The 19,895-nt window shown below is 34.2% G+C and overlaps 1 protein-coding gene across 5 annotated transcripts in view; it reads left to right on the top strand.

Moving 5' to 3' along the window:
* KCNT2 (potassium sodium-activated channel subfamily T member 2) overlaps positions 1-19,895 on the top strand; it is a 381,853-nt gene that overhangs the window by 318,380 nt on the left and 43,578 nt on the right. For 3 of the 5 annotated variants that reach the window (XM_055378337.2, XM_019028251.4, XM_063709886.1), the window contains 4 exons: positions 5,559-5,660; positions 8,937-9,020; positions 10,304-10,432; positions 17,811-17,831. In XM_055378337.2, the coding sequence (XP_055234312.2) occupies positions 5,559-5,660; positions 8,937-9,020; positions 10,304-10,432; positions 17,811-17,831 (336 nt within the window). The remainder of the gene's footprint in view (positions 1-5,558; positions 5,661-8,936; positions 9,021-10,303; positions 10,433-17,810; positions 17,832-19,895) is intronic. The other 2 variants (XM_055378343.2, XM_019028255.4) reach the window with 1 other exon arrangement.

Raw genomic sequence — 19,895 nt, forward strand, 5'->3', positions numbered from 1 at the left:
AACAAAAAGACAGGAAATCATACATGCAGAGTAATTCACACAAGCAGAAGGGCAGCATCACTGTGCTTGTACAAAAGGATTTCATAGGGTGGGTAGCATGATACGTATTTTGAAGGATGAGGAGGACCTGCAGAGATGGTTTTGAAACAGAGTTTTGACCTGCAGAGATTGTTTTGAAATCTCTTATATGAAATTGTTACCCACAGTGAGTTGGAACCCAAATATGAGGAAGAAATTTTCAGTATTTAGCTAAATAGTCAATCATCTGACTTACTAATAGTCTGTGCTGGGAAGTACTGAAAAGACATCCTGGAAAGCAGTTTGGGAGCTACACCTTAGAATGCCCTGAGTGCTGAGTCTTTGGAGTTTTTGATGCAGTGAATGGGGAGTCATGGCAAGTTTTTAAATGAGGACATGGGGGAGGTGACATCGTCAGACTTGTACTTTTATGAAATTGATGTGAAATTTCTGTATTTATCTGAAAAGAGACATTATGGGGAAAAGGGAAAGAGTTAGTAAGTTATTTCAATAAATCAGGCATGAGATAATAAAGACCTGGTCTAGGACTGTTAGGGTGAATATATTGATTAAAACCAAAGAGAGAATTCTGGGAAATAACAGACCTTAGTGAGATAGATGATACATTTATTTAAGTATATTAAAATTATAGTACATAAGTAAAAAAATAAGTGGTGATATATAAATGAAGCTCAGGAACAGGATGAAATGTGTGTGTGTGTGTGTGTGTGTGTATACACCTATACATACACACACACACACATATATATGTATATGCATAGATATACTTGAAGGTTGTGCACATAAATGTATAATTGTAAAGCCTTAAGAAATATAAGGCTTAGAGAGCCATAAGGAAGGTTAAAAAGAACCACGAGGAAGATGAGTTTAACTAAGGACTTTATCCTGAGGTTCATAAAGGAGAGTCTAGAAAGAAGACAAATCAGAGAAAATGAGCAAGGGGTCCAAGAGTATTCTGGAAGCTGAGATAGAGTGATGTGAAGCTCTGTCTAGAGCTCCAGAATTAGAATGTAGTTTGTCAAACACTGTAAGAAAGTTCAAGTAGGATGAATGCTGACAAAAACCACTAGATTTAGGAATTACATTATGATTGGGTCCGGAGGAAAGAATGAAGGAATGTAAAAGAATTATAGTTGAGAAAATAGGGGATAGAAACCAGTAATTTGTGCCAATAAAATTCTTGATTTTTTTTTTTACCTCCCACACTGTTCTGTTAAATCCAATAATTTTATCATCTCATTCCATATGGTATTGATGGACACAGATTAAAGGAAACAAAATTTCTGCCAGAAACACATTCCTTCTTCCAAGAAAGGCACATGTTCATGATAATAAAACAAATGGAAAAGTAGGTAAGACCAAACATTTAAAAGTGTCTGAAATCTTTAATGATTTAAATGTCATTGGTATTCTTTTAGATACTTATATAAGTATTTGTTAGGAAAAAAATATCATCAGTAAAACTTCAATTGAATTCAGAATTCTACTAGAAAAGAAATATGATAAATTTAACGAAAAGGAATCATAGTGTATGTTTATACTAGCAACAATAGCAGAAACATTTATTGTGAAACCCAATAACTAGACATAGTAAAGTAAAAAAGCTTTGCATATTGTGACATTACAATTCTTCACATTCTCAAACCTCTGTTAAAGAACCAAAGTGACAAAATAGAGGTATTGAGTGAACCTCGAATGTTTGTTTCTTGCTTCTGGCATATGAATGTTCTAAGCATTAAACTATGCAATAAATTGTCTTTTGATGTAGGCCGCCAACATAAGTAGAAAAAATTTATTTATTTTTCCAATCAAATGTCACTGACTGTGTGCCAGGCATTGTGTTCGGCATTGTGTAAGTAACAGAAAGCAAAATCATGGTCTCTGCCCTGTTGGAACATAGGATCTAGCTGAGATAGATTATTAATAAATTAAAAACATAAACAAGGTGTAATAGGTTTCAAAAAAGCTATGAAAGTTTTGACAGGTTATATTCAAGAGTAACTGCAGAAAGACAGGTTTTAAATAAGGTGATAAGGAAATACCTCTTTGGGGAGATAATATTTGAGCTGCAATGATAACACCAGCCTAGTCCAGTAAAAGCCTGGGAAGTAGCATTATAGGAAGGATAAAAAAATACAAAGTTCTTGAGGTAATATATAATTTAGCATATTCAAACAACTGATAATAAAAATAGCTTTTTAAGTACTTACTATGTACAGTAATTTTAGAGGTTTTATTATGTTTATTTTTTGTAATCACAGTGGGATGTAGATGTCAATATGAATCCCAATTCACAGTTATAAAACTGAGGAACAGAGAGCTTAAGTAACTTGTAAAAGATCACACAATTAGTAAGTGGAAACACTTGACTGAAACTATTGTATGTGTTTTCAGAATCCAAGCTCCAAACCATTGTGTGTTGTATTGCCTGTATGATCCATATTTTTGGCAGGCGGACCTGTCCACTGGCATCAAAACCCAAGTCCAAATCAACTTGTGATCTGATCTTCCTCCACACTTTCTATTTTACAGAAGGTGCAATCATCTGCCTCATTATCTAGAGACCTGTGTATCATCCTCATCTTCTCTCTACTTTAGTACCAAATTCAATCATCATATCCTCTTAAAACTTAATGTCTAAATGCATTCTGAATAAGATCTGTTTCTGCAAATACCACAGTAGAATGTACATTCGTCTTTCACTAGGATTGTTGCATTAACACTATAGTTTATCTTGCTCAATTTTCCCATGCCACCTCCTCATTCACAAGCCATTTTCCACATTGTCATCAAAGTGAGCATCCTAAAAACATGATCGTATCACTCCTCCTCTTAAAAACACTTTAGTTTTCCCCATTGCCTGTAAGATGAAATTCAGAATACTTAACATGGTTTCAAAGTAGGGTAACCATATGTCCTGTTATTTCTTAGACAATCTCAACTTATATCGTTATTTTTCAGTGTAATTCTTAACTGCATTCCCATTATCTTAAAACATATCTTGGTACTTTAAGACCTAGTCCAAAGTTATTGCTCCAGTCTCATTTCTGACCTCTCCATTCAACCCATATACTTAAACTCTATGCTGTTGGATTGTTTGTAGTTCCTGAAGTCTCTCAAGCGTTTTTTTTTTTATTTGTTTATTTTTTTTTTTTTTTTACTTCCACTAGAGAACATGCTGGACATTCTGCTTATAGCTTTCAACTTAACACTCACTCTTCCCAAATTTCTACTCAATTTTAGGTCTCAACTTAGACATCACCTCTAATTCAGCTCTCTGGCTTTTCTACTAAAAGAATAAGCTAGGTGCCCTTCCTAAGTATGTATTACTGCCTAATTATTACATATATTCACCCAAGTGTTTTTGCCTATTTTGCTATTGGTACCATTCACAGCAGTGTAAGTTCTTGCAGACAAGGAAAATATCCCTGTTTGTTTAACTAGCTCCTGGCCCATATTCAACACATAATACTTCTATTAACTGATAAGATACTGTTAGTTCTATATAGGAGCTCTGTATTCCTAGCACTGAGGACGATTGATGCCCTACACAAAGTACGTTCTCAACGCATATTTATTAAGTGGCTACTTTAATGCACAAATGAATACATTGGTGTTTGGGGACTTTAATAGTGAATGGAATTAATTTTAATTAGCGTTGCTGTTTAAGGTGATATCAATAGGATTCAGATGTGTGGAGATGGGAAGAGTTCATTTCCTACAGGAATAAGCACTGTAGGTTAAAAAATTGTTCTGTATTTGAAAATATAGTGTGTGAAATGGTAATGTAATTGAACCAAGGAATGTTTGTTTGTTTGTTTGTTTGTTTTGAAGAGTAAACGTAACATCAAATTCTCAGGCGTTCCAGCACTTTATTCTGGCTACTCCCTTTAACTTGGGTTTAACATATCATGGCTTGGTCTTGTCCAGGATACTTGTTGCACCTCGAGAAATAGGTTTGTCCTCAAATTCACAGGAAAACCTACCTATATCACAATAAGAACAGCTAACTCCAGTCATCTGCAAGCCACTCACATGAGCTGTTCAAGTTAAGCACTCTTCACACCTAGGTTTATAAATTAGAGAATATATTAGGATTTCATAGACATAGACAAAAATGTGGAACCACTTTCCTATCCTTTGCCTTACCTTCTCCCTGTATCTCAAGTGAAGACGCTCTTATAGTGATAGTCATCTCAACTAGATAGACACTATAGATACACGTGAGATGGGAGGCTTCCCTTCCATGAGAACCCACACATTTATTACATTAGAAACAGGAGCTTGCTTCTGTTGCCTCAAGAAGTGAAGGTTGATTTCTTATTTTCTGTATCTTATTCTGATTTCTTATTTTCAGCTGTATCAGTCTTCCTAGTAAAGGGAATTTGTCAACAAAAGAAACTAGAATTTTTGAGGTTACCATTTGTTAAATAGAAGCTTAACTTACATTCTCAAGAAACTCTTCTAAACTTAAACAAATTTGACGTTTGCTCTCTTACCTTCATTTATTAAAGGAAAAAAAATTGCAACAGAATTTTTAAAAGAAACCCTCATACACCATATCACCCCCCCAACTTGTAAGCATTCAAACATACATAAACAACGTGTGTGTGTGTGTGTGTGTGTGTGTGTGTGTGTGTGTGTGTGTGTATGTGTGTGATATACAGAAGATTAGTTGCAAACTGATATACCAGGTGCAATTTATCAGTTAGGTGGAGAAATGAAACTAAGATGATGGACAGCTAGAGACTACTGCATGTACAAAGCCTGTTTTAGTCTGTTAGGGCTACTAGAACAAAGTACTGTAGACTGGGTGGCTTATAGACACCAGATGTTAATTTCTCACTGTCTGAAGGCTGGGAATTCCACATTCAAGGTGCTGGGAGATTTGGTATCTGGTGAGGGCCCATTTCCTAGTTCATAGATGGCACATGGTAGAAGGGGCAAAGAGTTTCTCTTTTTTAAAAGGGCAATTGCATTCATGAGGGTTCCACCTCCATGAACTAATCACCTCCCAAAGGCTTCACTTCCTAATACTATTACCTTGGGGATTAGGATTTCAGTGTATGAATTTTGAGGGGACACAAACATTCAGACCATAACAGGTGCCTACCTCCCTATTTTTTTGTCCTCACCCATGAGAATATTTAAAAGCAGGTCTTCTTTACAGTGTTCAGTGTTACGGTACATCATGTGACGTTAGGTTTTTTTTTCACATTTTTTTCAGTGATTTTTATTTGTTTCCATTATGATGTCTCTTCTTGTACGAAGAGTAAATACATTCTTAATGTACAAAAAATATTGATCTTTCTTCACTATTGGGTGTTTTAACTGAGAAAATGTGGTTAGCAAAACGAAAGGGCAGTTTAAAAAATATAATTATCAGTGAAGTAATGACACATTTATAGCCAAGAACCGTATGATGAGAACTTTTTACATATGTCAACACAATTTACTGAGGCAGAAATGCATAAAATGTGGAATGCTCACAAATTTTTCTCTCTCAAATTTCTGAACAGAAAGAACGGGAGAGAGGCTCTAACTTGGCCTTTATGTTTCGACTGCCTTTTGCTGCTGGGAGGGTGTTTAGCATCAGTATGTTGGACACTCTGCTGTATCAGGTATACAATATTTCTTTTTATTTTCTCTAAAATGGTTGTTTTCTGTTTTAGATTTTATTTAAATGAATAATACATCTAGTGTTTCCCATGCAGCTATTAACTTAAAATTGGCTCCAAAAGTAATTCAGTATTTTATTTCATGTACTTTAATGAAATAAATGCTCCTATGAAACATTTTGTAAGAAAAATACTATTTTTAAAAATAACCCATGGAAATTATTTCAGGCATTCTTTTGTGCCAGTGCCCTGCAGTGTTTAATATATTTAATACATTTTAGTACATTTTGCATGTTACTCCAAGCATATTACTGGATTAAAAAAGGTAAAAAAAAATTACCAACTTAATAAAAACAGCATTCCTTATAGTATACATTTTTTCCAGGTTTGAAATAAAATACCAAATTGATGTCAATAAACTGATAAACTAAAGACATTTTAAGAATCTGCTGATTATTGCCTATTTTAGAAAAATATGAAAAGACTACAACAACTAAAACCATTGAGTTTGTTCCTGAATGCCAAGTTAACTTTTTCATTTTATCATAGCTAAGAGGTTTGTGGAGGTGTTTGTTCATACTAATATCATCGTTTTTGTCTCTGCCAGAAACTGAATAGCAGTAATATCTCATTTTTTCTGATTCAAGTAATCAGACAATCTCTAAATATTTCCATTAAGAAGAAAGAAATATTCGTAGAGTTTTAAATTATTTGATAACATTAATCTCAAATTAAGCATTTCAGCATTTTATTGTACCTATTCTTTTTGCTTATTTATGTACTGTCTTCTATAATTGCTTGACTGAAAAAACCAATCCAAAGAAAGTTAAAGCTTTTCTGCAGAACTTTGGGCTAATTTTGCCCATGATTATGCCTCTAGCAACGTCAGGAACCATCTGCTTATGTCAGATGAGAGCTGGAGCAAACACAACAAAGTAGAATAAATACCCCTATTATCCCTAAAGTTTCCAGACATATTATCTGGGTACTACAGGAGGCAGGGCTCCCACTCCAAACACTGTTACCAAACACACATACTTCTGATCTCTTAAAGAGATTAAATTGCAGGGGATGGTTTATTTGAAGAGCAGTGTTGAAACTGAAGATTTTATATCAATAGGAGCCAAATGCTCGGGTACCATTATGCATCAGTAGTTTTAAGATTTTTTTAGCCACAGTATCCTCTGTTTAAATAAAATCTTGTAAGGAAATCTCATGTATAAGTTAAATAGAAGAAAAACTGTTCTAAAAACTGTTCTATAGAAATGGAAAGCAGTAGTTTTTTCTTTCTCTTTATTTTTGCCTCACGTTTATGTTATAAATAGAGATACAGGAAATTGCATGATTTTCTGAAACGTCTGAAGAAAGAGTGAACTAGAACTATATATATATATATATATATATATTTTAAGACAGAGTCTTGCTCTGTCGCCCAGTCTAGAGGGCAGTGGTGCGATCTCGGCTCACTGCAACCTCCAGCTCCCAGGTTCATGCAATTCTCCTGCCTCAGGCTCCCAAATAGCTGAGATTACAGGTGTGCACCATTACATCTGGCTAATTTTTGTATTTTTAATACAGACGAGGTTTCACCATGTTGGTCAGGCTGGTCTCGAACCCCTGACCTCAGGTGATCTGCCAACCTTGGCCTCCCAAAGTGCTGAGATTACAGGTGTGAGCCACTGTGCTCAGCCTAAAGTCTTAAATTTTGACACAGTAAACATATTTTGCATTTCAATACATACCTGCATTTGTGTGTGTGCAGATGTGTATGTATATATAACTGAAACAAAATATTAACAACACTTACCCTTTCTGCTCGTAATTTGCTGTACTATTTTCTGTCTTACTGAATATACTCTATTTCATTTTAAAAAATTGCTGGCATTAATTCATAACTATTTTGTGGCTTTTTTGAAAAACACTTAAGTAGAGGACTTCTGAATTAGTAAAATCCAGAGCATAATTTCTCCTCAGTGGGACTTTTGATCTACTGTCAATGGTTCTTGAATGATTGGGAATTATTTTCAGTCACATTTTCTTTAATTGCTTACTAACAAAATGGTCTGTGTCTGTAAAGACTATTCTAGCTTTCAACCTTTCCAATAATATAAGAGATGCACTGTCACCCCAGGGAAATGCAATGATTCTATTTATCTATTTATTTATTTATTTCATTTTATTTATTTTTTGTTTGTTGTTTTGAGATGGAGTCTTGCTCTGTTGCCCAGGCTGGAGTGCAGTGGCGTGGTCTTGGCTCACTGCAAGCTCTGACCCCCGGGGTTCACGCCATTCTCAGCCTCCAAGTAGCTGGGACTACAGGTGCCCACCACCACGCCCAGCTAATTTTTTGTATTTTTAGTGGAGACAGGGTTTCACCGTGTTAGCCATGCTGGTCTCGATCTCCTGGGACCTCCCAGGAGTGCTGGGCCTCCCAAAGTGCTGGGATTACAGGCGTGAGCCACCTCCTTAATTTTTTAAAGGTTCAATTTTAGGCCTGGTGTGTTGGCTCACGCCAGTAATCCCAGAATTTTGGGGTGGCCAAGGCAGGCGATCACTTGAGGCCAGGAGTTCTAGACCAGCATGGCCAACATGGGAAACCCTGTCTCTACTAAAAATACAAAAATTAGCCAGGCGCCATGGCGCATGCCTGTCATCTCAGCTACTTGGGAGGCTGAGGAAGGAGAATCACTTGAACCTGGGAGGCGGAGGCTGCAGTGAGCCGCTATCATGCCACTGCACTCCAGCCTGGATGACACAGCAAGACTCTGTCTCAAATAAATAAATAAATAAATAGAAGGCCCTATTTTATCATGAAGTGTTGTGGAAAAAGAATATGCAATAATAAATGATAAATATAGTTTAGAAATTTACTTCACTAGCTTAGAGCTTAATACTAAAAAAAGACTGAAATTTTTCATTGAAAATTTGTTTTAATTGTTTCAGGTTTTTATGATAGTCACCATTTCATTTGGGGTTTTTGCTTTAAAAATTCTAAAAATGTTTTTATCATGCCTAATAACACACATAAAATATAAGCATAGTTAGATATTTCTAGACAAAAGTTATTTCCTATGTTTCCTTATGAACAGCTTAACTGTACGTGTTTATCTGGGATACTAACAAGATAGATTAAATTTACTTTTGTATGGAGGGTTAAAAATGTGATATGAGAAATAATATTTTAGAAGTCAGATGTTCACACTTCTAGCTGTTCTACACATCTCATACACATTATATATAAATATACAATTATATATTGTTCGTTTGTTTATATTGCAGTCATTTGTGAAGGATTATATGATTTCTATCACGAGACTTCTGTTGGGACTGGACACTACACCAGGATCTGGGTTTCTTTGTTCTGTAAGTTAATAATCTCTAGAATAAAAGATAGTTGTGATAGAAGGTTCTGAAATCTATCTACCGTGTACTTTGCTAATTCTTCTATGTCATATGTTATTTTTTGTATTGTGAATCCAGATGCATTTGAGTTTTTAAAATTCCTCTAAAAATTTCAGGGAAAACATATTATTTTTACTTAATAATCATAATAAATAGCCATTTTGTGTAAAATGCTGAATGAATTTGGCCAGGCGTGGAGGCTCACACCTGTAATCCTAGCACTTTGGGAGGCTGAGGTGGGTGGATCATGAGGTCAGGAGTTAGAGACCATCCTGGCTAACACAGTGAAACCCCATCTCTACTAAAAATACAAAAAATTAGCTGGGTGTGGTGGCGGGCCCCTGTAGTCCCAGCTACTTGGGAGGCTGAGAATGGCGTGAACCCAGGGGGCAGAGCTTGCAGTGAGCCGAGATCGCACCACTGCACTCTAGCCTGGGCAACAGAGTAAGACTCCATCTCAAAAAAAAAAAAATGTTGAATGAATTTTTTTTTGTTGACTGGCAATTTGAAACTGCCGTTGGATACTATACTGTCCACGAAAATGGTGATCATGCTTTTTAACTCCTTTGTTTTATAGATAAGTATACTTTGTCCAAGTATGCTGAATGAAATGATTTGGTAACAGTTCAGATTTACAAGAAGCAAAGGGGGACTACAATTTTTGTTTCCTGTCTGGTATCACTATGCTTATTCTACTATTCATCTTTCTCAATATGGGCATTATTAGAACATTGGGTGGAATAAGTCAGTATGGTGTTAGAGTGTCTTTTGCACTTCGCATTTGGTAACATCAGCAGACCCTGTACATTAAATACCAGTGGCAGCCTCCAGTTATTGCAGCATGCAAAATAGTTTCCATATGCTTTACATTTCCCAGTCAATTACCAGTGCTCTATTGCCTATTGATATCGAACTAATATAATGTCATACTGCCCTAAATTGAGTACTTGGATTTCTTAAGTTTGGTGATGCATAATAAATAAATTTAATACTTGGATAAGCATGAAATATTACTTGGAGATTTCCAAATACTAATAATTTCTCCCTTTAAGAAGTGAAAAATGCTTGAGCCAGGGATGTCGCTTGAGTCTGCAGTGAGCCATGGTTGCACCGTTGCACTGTAGCCTGGGTGACAGAGTGAGACCCTGCCCCCCACAAAAATAAACAAATAAAGAAATGTAAAGTTACCACTAGGTTTTTATTTCTGACACATTTAATATGTAAATAATTTGTGTGTATTATAGATGAAAATCACTGCAGATGACTTATGGATCAGAACTTATGCCAGACTTTATCAGAAGTTGTGTTCTTCTACTGGAGATGTTCCCATTGGAATCTACAGGACTGAGTCTCAGAAACTTACTACATCTGAGGTTTGGAAATAACAAAATATTCTTGTTTTGATGTTTAATCTGATGAGTGCAATCATTCATAAGCTTATAAACTGATTTATAAAAAATGCAAGAGAAAGTGAAAAAGAATGCTACCTGAATACGTAGTGTTAAATCTCAGAACCAAAATTTTTTTCAACTATTTGTTTTACTAAACTATGTCAGTCTTCCAAAAAATATTGTTGGCTAAGGGGGTGTTCTAAGTTTATGGATGTTGGGCTTTAGATGACTTTTGTAGATCTAGGATTAGCTGTTTCTGGAAGATTATCAGGAAGCAAATTAATTACAAATAACCTTGAGGTTCTGACACATAAGAAAAGTTCTCAGGGCAAGCAACCTAGATTTCTAATGTATACCCCTACTGCATATATTAGCATTTTGAAGGAAGCAAAGCAAAGATAATTCAGTAAGTGTTAAAATTCACATTTCTCAATCTCTAGATTGGTGACCACTCTAAAGCCAAAAGAAAACTGAGTATAAGAGTAGTGTCAGATCTTCCCAAAGTAAACCTCAGTAAATTTAACAGCAAACTTGATCTTGTTAGTATGGAAGGAGAATCTCTGATAAGTTCATGCAGCTGAAACATATTTGCATTTTGATTTGATCACTTCATGTGGTTCATGTTGTTCTAAGTAATTTTTATAGCCTTAGTATAATATCACCTTTTAGGTCAGACTCTTTTTTGAAATAAAGATTTTGGATGAATTCATCATTCTATCAATATCTATAAAATTATTTAATGTAAATTATGGTTTGTATTCTTGAATTTTTTCTTCCTCAGACACTTCAAAGTTATTACAAATTAAAAAGAAATTTTGGTCAGCCATTTTTTTTGGTCTGATACAAAATTACCTCGACTATGAGGCTCAGATCAGACACATACATTTCAGTAATTTCTATGATCATTAAACCACCTCGTGACAAAATTAATAAATCCCTATATAGAAAAGAACTTTATAGAAAGCATAAGGATAACGGGGTAGATTTTTGTTGTTGCTGATCAAATTTATAGTTTGACACTTATATAAGTTACCAGCAGAAAATAGGTTAGTTTTTCTGAGGTGCTTCTTGGTGGTGTCACTTTAGCTTCAGGAGTGTTAAATGGAGCTATGTGGCCTGGCACAGTGGCTCACGCCTGTAATCCCAGCACTTTGGGAGGCCTAGGCAGGTAGATCACAAGGTCAGGAGTTCAAGATCAGACTGGCCAATATGGTGAAACCCCATTTCTACTAAAAAAAAAAAATACAAAAATTAGTCAGGTGTGGTGGTGCACACCTGTAGTCCCAGCTACTCGGGAGGCTGAGGCAGAAGAATTACTTGAACCTGGGAGTCGGAGGTGGCAGTGAGCCAAGATCACACCACTGCACTCCAGTCTGGGTGACAGAGTGAGACTCTGTCTCAAATAATAATAAAAAAAATTTTTTTAATGGAGTTTTGCTGCCGTCTCTCCTCCTGAGTCTGAGTTTTTCTTTTCCTGTGGTGGTTGTGGTTCACACTGCAAAGAGTGAGACAAATCAAGAGAAAATCAGGAATGACTGACTGGAAAAACAAACCAGACAGTTAAATATGTAAGATGTTTGTCTAGATATGCCTAAAATTTTAAGAATACTGGATTCAAAACAATATTATTTAATTAAAGGTTAAGAGAAGATCAAGTGCTTTCATACCCAAGTAATTAAGCACGATCATGATCTGTTCAGGCAGCTATAACAAAATACCATGGACTGGGTGGCTTGTAAACAACAGAAATTTAATTCTCAAAGTTTTGAAGGCTGAGAAGTCCAAGATCAGAGCACCAGTTGATTACGTGTCTGTTGCGGACCTGCTTCCTGGTTCTCAGATAGGCATCTTCTCACTGAATTCTCACCTGGTGGAAAGGGAAGGGGATCTCTCTGAGTCCTCTTTTATAAGGCTCTTTCATGATCTAATCACCTTCCCAAAGCCCCACCTTCAAATATCATCAACATTGAGGATTAGGTTTTCACATATGCATTGTGGGGTGATGGAGAACAAATATTTAGTGTATACAAATCATTTCTTATTTGACCATAGCAAGTACAAAGAAGACTTTCATACAGTAGAGTGTTGCCATGATTTTTTGTCTCACATATAGGCTTTGGGAATTGTAATGCAGTAAATTCTGGCCTTGGTCAACTCCATGTCCATGTCAGTATTATGTATTATAATAATGTTCTTATATTATTAAAATACTTTTTTTGTGCTGTTGACATTGCAGATAGGAAAAGGATACTGAGTATTTGAATTGTCATCAAGGAGTATTTAACTACATTTAGTCAACTCTGCCCATAGCAAATAAAAATTACCTCATTAAAATGCTTGTAAATTCTCAAATATCTAGATTATATTAAAAGTATATATCATTGGGATGATAAAAGGACACTGTTTTAAATAAAAATAATGCCTCCTGTTTTTCTGTACTGAATTCAATCCATCTTCTGACACACATATTGTTATTAAATTAAATTCTGCCTATTGTAGAAAGAATTGAGGCAACTAAAAAAGATAAACAATAGAAACATCAAGCACTTTTTACAACAAAGTATTTTGTTGTAAATGTTTTGAGAAGTTAGTGTTACTGTACTAGCATAAACTGAGTGCTACAGTTGAGCCTGACTTCTATTTTTAATTTCCTGGTAAATAAGGCAAAAAATAGCAATATGTTGATCTATATAGTAATTATGGTCTGATACATGAAAGGATAAAATTCATCTTGCAAAAGATTTGTTTTTCTTGGTCATTTTTTAAAAGAATGAGTATATTATTTGCTTCCTGAATTTGGAGATTTTAGATACTGTGATGAATAATATCTATCTTTGCTCATAGCTTTGCAAGATGAAAAAAATACCATTAAAGTGCATATCTCTTACATTAATCTTTAACTAAAAAAGTAGGAAGGGACATCAATTAAATATTAACCCAATAAAGACATTGAGGTTTTTTTTGTATTTAAATAAGAAAACATTATTTTTTTCAGATTATATAAAAACGCAGAATAAGAGCTTAGTGGATCTAACAAAATAAAATTGGCTCTGACAGTTCACCATGTCTCTCAAATATGAAATGATTCAAAAACAAAGTTTTGAAATTTAAATAACCATTAGTGTTCAAAATGGCCCTGCTCTCTTACTTGAATTTAAAGAAAGACACTAGATTTCAGGAATTAGAAACTTCATTCAGTAATTACTATTGGAGAGTCTATATTTTTGCTTAGGTTGCTGTCAGATCTCAATTTTCCTCAACAGTTCAGAAAGCTTTGCTGCTGTCAGTCTCTCCATATGAACACATATTAAAGGTTTAGTCTATGGAAGTGGTCGGTGGCCTCTGCACCCCGGAAAGAGTTGAGGGCTAGGAGTATCACACTGAATTCTGAACACTAAGTTAAAAGACATATTCTGTACGCTTTACACTTCAGCAGATTGAAAGACTCTTTCTTAGGGAAACTGACCAACCCACGTGGAAGGCCCTAAAAATACAGATGTGGGAGATTCTTCAAGTTTGTAATCCAGCCAGATCACCATGAAATGCAGCAATAAAAAGAATCTCACCTAGAGCTTTCAGTTAACTTATTAGTCATTTACTCTAAGAAGAAGACAACTAAAAATTCCCAACAGAAGTGAAAAAGCTTATAATATGAAGTTCAGGAAGTTATTGATAAACTAGAGCAAGAATTCAAAACATGAACAAAGAGTAAAGAAAAGATAAAATTAGAGAATTAGTCTAGGAGTTCTAAGATTTGAATCACAAGATTTCAAGAAAGAGGAAATGCATACAAATTGAAGAAATATTACTGTAATAATTCTAGAAAAATCAGTAGTGTGTTAGTTTCCAAATGGTAAGGGTTACCATGTGTCCACAACAGTGAATTAAACAGTGAATCACATCACCAACTTTCAAAACACTGAAGGAAAGGAGAGGATCCTAAAATCTTTCAGAGAGATGAGCAGGAGATGTGCGATAGGTCACATACAAGGTACCACTGGGGTTTTCTCAACAGCAATACCACAAGCCAGAATAAAATGAAACAATGCTCTCAAGATTTTGAAAGAGTATTATTTTCAAATTAGATTTTTTTATCCAGTCAAAGCAAACTTGCGTAAGAGTAGACTAAATCAGATATCAAGTATATATATTCTCCAAAAATATCCTTCCCAAGTCTGCTGTCTAAGGAAACTACTCCCACCAAAATGAATGAGTAAAATGAAGGAGAAATAATGATCTGCAGGAAACCAGACATTTTATGGAAACCAGTGACAAGAATGAAGTAAAGAGGATCAATAGGATGGTGATGTAAAGACCCCCAAGCATAAAGGGAGACCTAGAGCAGGTCAGAAGGCTTCAGAGAGAATTCTTTAGGAAGATTAAATCTATAGACTTCCTGATGCATCTCAATGTTTTAAATTAATATTAGAAAGTTGCCAAAGAGTTCAGGATGAATTATTGCATATATCTAAGTACATATCAAAGCAATTAATACAATAAAGCAATTACTGACCTTAGGAATATAACATCGTTATCAACAATGAAAGAATGTGTGCAGGAAATGAATACTAATCACATACCTATATATCTTATCTGTAAAGTATACTTAGTCATGGTGTGTCCTGAATTTTGATCCAATAAAAATTATGTTGAACTATTTTGAGATGATGAGGGCAAAGGTAGTGGAATATATGGAAAAGACTGTTAATGACTCTTCTTGCAGAGTGAGAAGTCAATAGATAAAAGCAGAAACTGAAAAAAACATGAAATAATAATCAGGCATATTCTATAGAAACAGAGAGAGAAAGAACAACATATCCAACTAAAAGAGGCAAAAGTAGATGGGTCTTATGAGAGGGAATTAAGAGATATTATGCTATAAGCTGCTATTTTTCTAAACCAGCTATAACATTTTCTGACTGTTCAAACCATGCATGTATAACTAGTAAAAAGCACTAATAGATGTAAAGGCATAATGTGGTGATATCAGACCCATTCATTAATTATTTCTTTAGTATATACACATTTAAGTGCTAAATTCTACTCTGTACTATGAAGAACATTCATTACATATCAACTTTTTACATAAGGATAAACTAATATAAAGACTTTAGGCTTTGCTTTCTGGTTTATTCAGGAAAAAAAAATACTTTTAAAGGCAGATGCAGGTTTTCATGCCACATCATTTTCCAGCCTGTCATCTTTCCATGTTCTGAGTAGAGAAAACAAAAGTTATCATTTTTTATATCTCTGATATAACTGCTTTGGCTGTGGGGGTGGGAAAGCACTGCCTAATGTTTAGCTGACATTTTTAAAAAGACAAATGTTGGTAAAGAACATTGATAATCAAAACTATTAACATTTATAGAAGGCCTGGAATACTATCTCATTTTTTTCTGGTGTGATGTAGACTAGTGAAAGGAGAAGTCACACAAACACAAGCAGAAAGTAAAGTGAGGGTGCACACAGTGGCTGGAAAATCAGTCTATGGAAAGCAGAGTAGAGATGGAACTGCCCATTCATAATTAGTCATATGCCCTCCATGCCAGGAGAACTTCTGCCACTATCTATGTGTTTTCAGTTCAGGGAATTTTGACAAACATCAGATATCCTGGTTCGAAAAACATATACAGGAAGGACAGGGACACATATTACTCTTAGTGGACAAAAAGGATCAGTGTTTTCCTACTCAATCCATAATACAAACGTATAAAATGCCAAAAGGCTCCCTGAAGTCATTTAGTGGCAAAATGTCACCTTAATTTTCATGAGATTATTTATAATGTTTACTTATTCCCTTGAGAGTGAATATTTATACTTTTTATTGCAGAAATATTAATTTTTGAAAATGAAGGCTACCTAGGTTCCACTGGGGGTATTAGCTACCATATAGCATATAACATAGTATTAATTTTCCAAAATCTGAACAATTCTGAATTATTAAGCATATTTGTCCTTTGGTTAAGAAAAGGTAGACCTATGTTTGCCTCCAGTTTTCCAGTGTGCAGAAAATCTCATTTGTTTGAAGTATACTATAACCAGTGAACATTTTACTAGAAACCAGAAAAACATCTTTTAAAGCATATTAATGTACCAACATCATTTATAGTGTATGCAGTACATTTGTGAAATGTGTTACCCTGAATTTTGGCCACTTTTATACTGAATAAATCTTGTAGCTTCCAAAAATGTGCATAGTGGAATAAACATTGTCCCATCTGCCAATCATTAACACTTTACTATTACAATGGGAAGTAGCTTTTAAAATATATTATTAAGATACAAATTTACCTATTATAAAATCTCGTTAAGATTATTTTAATAAGGTTTAGGATTGAATGGTTTTAAAATTCTACCTGTCCATTATTTGCTATTATTCTCTCAAACAACATTTATTCCATTGTGTCATGTGTAAGGAATCCTGAAATAGTTTCAAGAAACCCACAATCAAATGTTTATTATGCATTTCTTATATTTTCAATTATAGATAATACTATTATAATACTTATAATACTAACACTAGATGAGTTATATTACAAGTTATATTACATCAAATAATATACTTGAAAATGTTACTTCCACCTATTCAAAAATGAATAGACTATTGTTCTTTAAATTTGAAGAATAAGACAGCATGATTTTTATTTATAACCCCTACTTAGCTATGATACATTGATTAAGGAAATCAATTATTTTAGATTCCATAGCCAATATGAAAGCTCAGAATATTTCTGTCAACTAACTTAATTACGTATGTATGTAGGAGAAAAAATCAATCTTACTGTAAGATCTGAAATTAAAAAATAGTACAAATATTAACACCAATAATGATTATAGAATGTCAATAATTATATCAAGTATTCTGTTATGACTATAGTAGCTTTATAAGCTACTACCGATTATTTTATTTTCTTCTACAAGCACCACTTTTTCTATCAAACTTTTATACTTAAAGCATATTAATGTACCAACATCATTTATAGTGTATGGAGTACATTTGTGGAATGTGTTACCCTGGATTATGGCTACTTTTATAGTGAATAAATCTTGTAACTTCCAAAAATGTGCATAGTGAAATAACCATTGTCCCGTCTGCCAGTCATTAACACTCTACTATTACAATGGGAAGACAATTTCAGCAAAACAAAAACAATCTAACAAGACTGAATCTTTAAAAATAATAGCTTATTCTTTACCTAATTTTGTTCAAAAGCCCTACGAGAAATATGCATGAAATTGGATTTTGTTATGTGGGTATATGTTACATTTTGTCCTTGTTACTGATTGTTGCATGCATCTATTTTTTAGTCATTGTTTAAACTGTGTTTTGTGTGTTTCTTTTTCCCTCCTGTTGTGTCAGTCTCGAAAAATAGCATCACAAGTAAGTATTTTCTGTTTGTTTCCCTTTCCTCAAATGGTCTAATATATTAATTCAGAGCTATTAAAGAAAAATAATATTAAATATTGAATTCAATACTCAGACATTAAAATGAAATAAATCATTTAAACTTAAATGCATATAAATGTTTTCTTTTCAAATTAATGTACTTATATTTCCCCAGTAAATTTCCTGGAATTTGCCATTGTAAAGATTAAATTCTAAGAAGTATTTGTTTCGATATTTGTGTGCTAATTAAAAGTTAATAATGAAAGATATTTCAAGATATTATCATGGTTTTTAAAGTGATTAGAAAACTAGTTTTCTTTGGCTTTTCAACTTTTTAGAGTAGACCTCCTTTATCTACTATGCAGGAGAACCCTTATGTTATTCTTAGTGCATTCTCTAATTAGACATAAAGGGTTATAGATTTCAGACTCATTTATTTCAAAAGATGTTTTACTTAACAATGGTGTATGTAAATATTCTTAATAATATTATAGTGAGACGTCTTAAGATCTCTCTTAGCAAATTTCAAGCATATGATACATTAACTGTAGTTACCATGCTGTACCTTACGTATCCAGAACTTATTCACTTTATAACAGAAGGTTATCTTTAACCATCATCTTCCCATTTCCCCCATCCTCTGGCCAATGGTAACCACCGTCCTACTCTTTTTCCATGAATTTGACTTTTTGAGAGAAGGAGAACAACATGGATGAACCTGGACAAGATTATGCTGACTGAAATAAACCACGTTTACAAAAGACGTTTATAGTTTTTTTGGTCTTTTCTACACATCAACTTGGGGCGTTAATCGCTTCCTGTGGTTTCAACAAGTCATCTATGTTGATAGATGGCAAAGCCGGGTTTGTAGCTCTATCTGTTCTAATTCCTTAACATGAAACACAAATACATAAACTTTATCTGGAAGATCCTCTCCATCTTGTTATCTACCAGAATTACAAATATTTATTGAGTAACACTAGGCACCAAATGCATCCAGGTAAGTACTTAAGATACATAAGTAAAAAAAAGGTTTTTCAGAGGGTTGACATAAAAACTTCATGGCCTTTCTTCGATTTAATTAATTTTGGTGGATTTAATATACGAAAACTTTCTTCCCTTCAATATCTTGCGTAGTGCAGCCAGATTGATGATCATTTTTCTTTACTCACATGATAAAGAATCCATACTGTGTATCTGATGCCTACTATTTCAAATAAAAATTTTTATTGCTGGATTTTAAGCTACTCTATCCTTTTGTCCCATTCCTGGACAAGTCACTTATCCAATTATTTTGCCTGACTAATTAGCACTGGGCTTGGAACACAATGATCTGAGTTTAAATCTTGCCCTCTCCTTTTACTAGCTGTGCCTGAACTTTGGCTATATGTAGCAGAGTGAAGATTAAGTAAAAAACATATTCTTATCATTTCACAAGGTAGAAGAAAGGCAGAGATGTGTGGAGTGAGTTGTTCAGTGTTAAAAGCAAGTAATTCTGTGGCAAAGCTCATAGAGTAACATAGATCTTACTTCATCATTCTTCGTTGGTGCATTGTTTTTGGGTGGATGATACCACCTCAGAGAATGTTCATGTCAATTCACTTAATGTTATAAATAAAATATATAAAGTAAGTATTCTCGTGATTAAGTACTTTCATATTAGTCAAGCACAACTGTGTTCACTAACCTTCGATGCATCCTAATTCACAGATAGGCACACACAAACACACACTCGCAGACATAATGAGTCTGAGCTCATCTGTAATTTTGTTTCACTTTCTCTCTAACAAAAACTGTACTCTTAAATCTTTCTCTTACCTTATTTTATAATTTTTTCCTAATATTTTCTAGTTCTACTGATTCTTAATCTCATTCATTCTCAAACCCAGGAAAGCATTTCTTACTTTCATTATTTACCTACTTTAACTTAATAAGAGTTTCACTGGCACACTTACTAACAAGAGGCTATTTAATGCATCCAATTTATTTGACTTAATTTAACTATGTAGTCATGGCTTTCTGTCCACTTAACGTCTTAAACTGCCTAAAGATCATTCT

The sequence above is a fragment of the Gorilla gorilla genome, chromosome 1 (assembly GCF_029281585.2).
Source record: "Gorilla gorilla gorilla isolate KB3781 chromosome 1, NHGRI_mGorGor1-v2.1_pri, whole genome shotgun sequence".
NCBI lineage: Eukaryota > Metazoa > Chordata > Mammalia > Primates > Hominidae > Gorilla > Gorilla gorilla.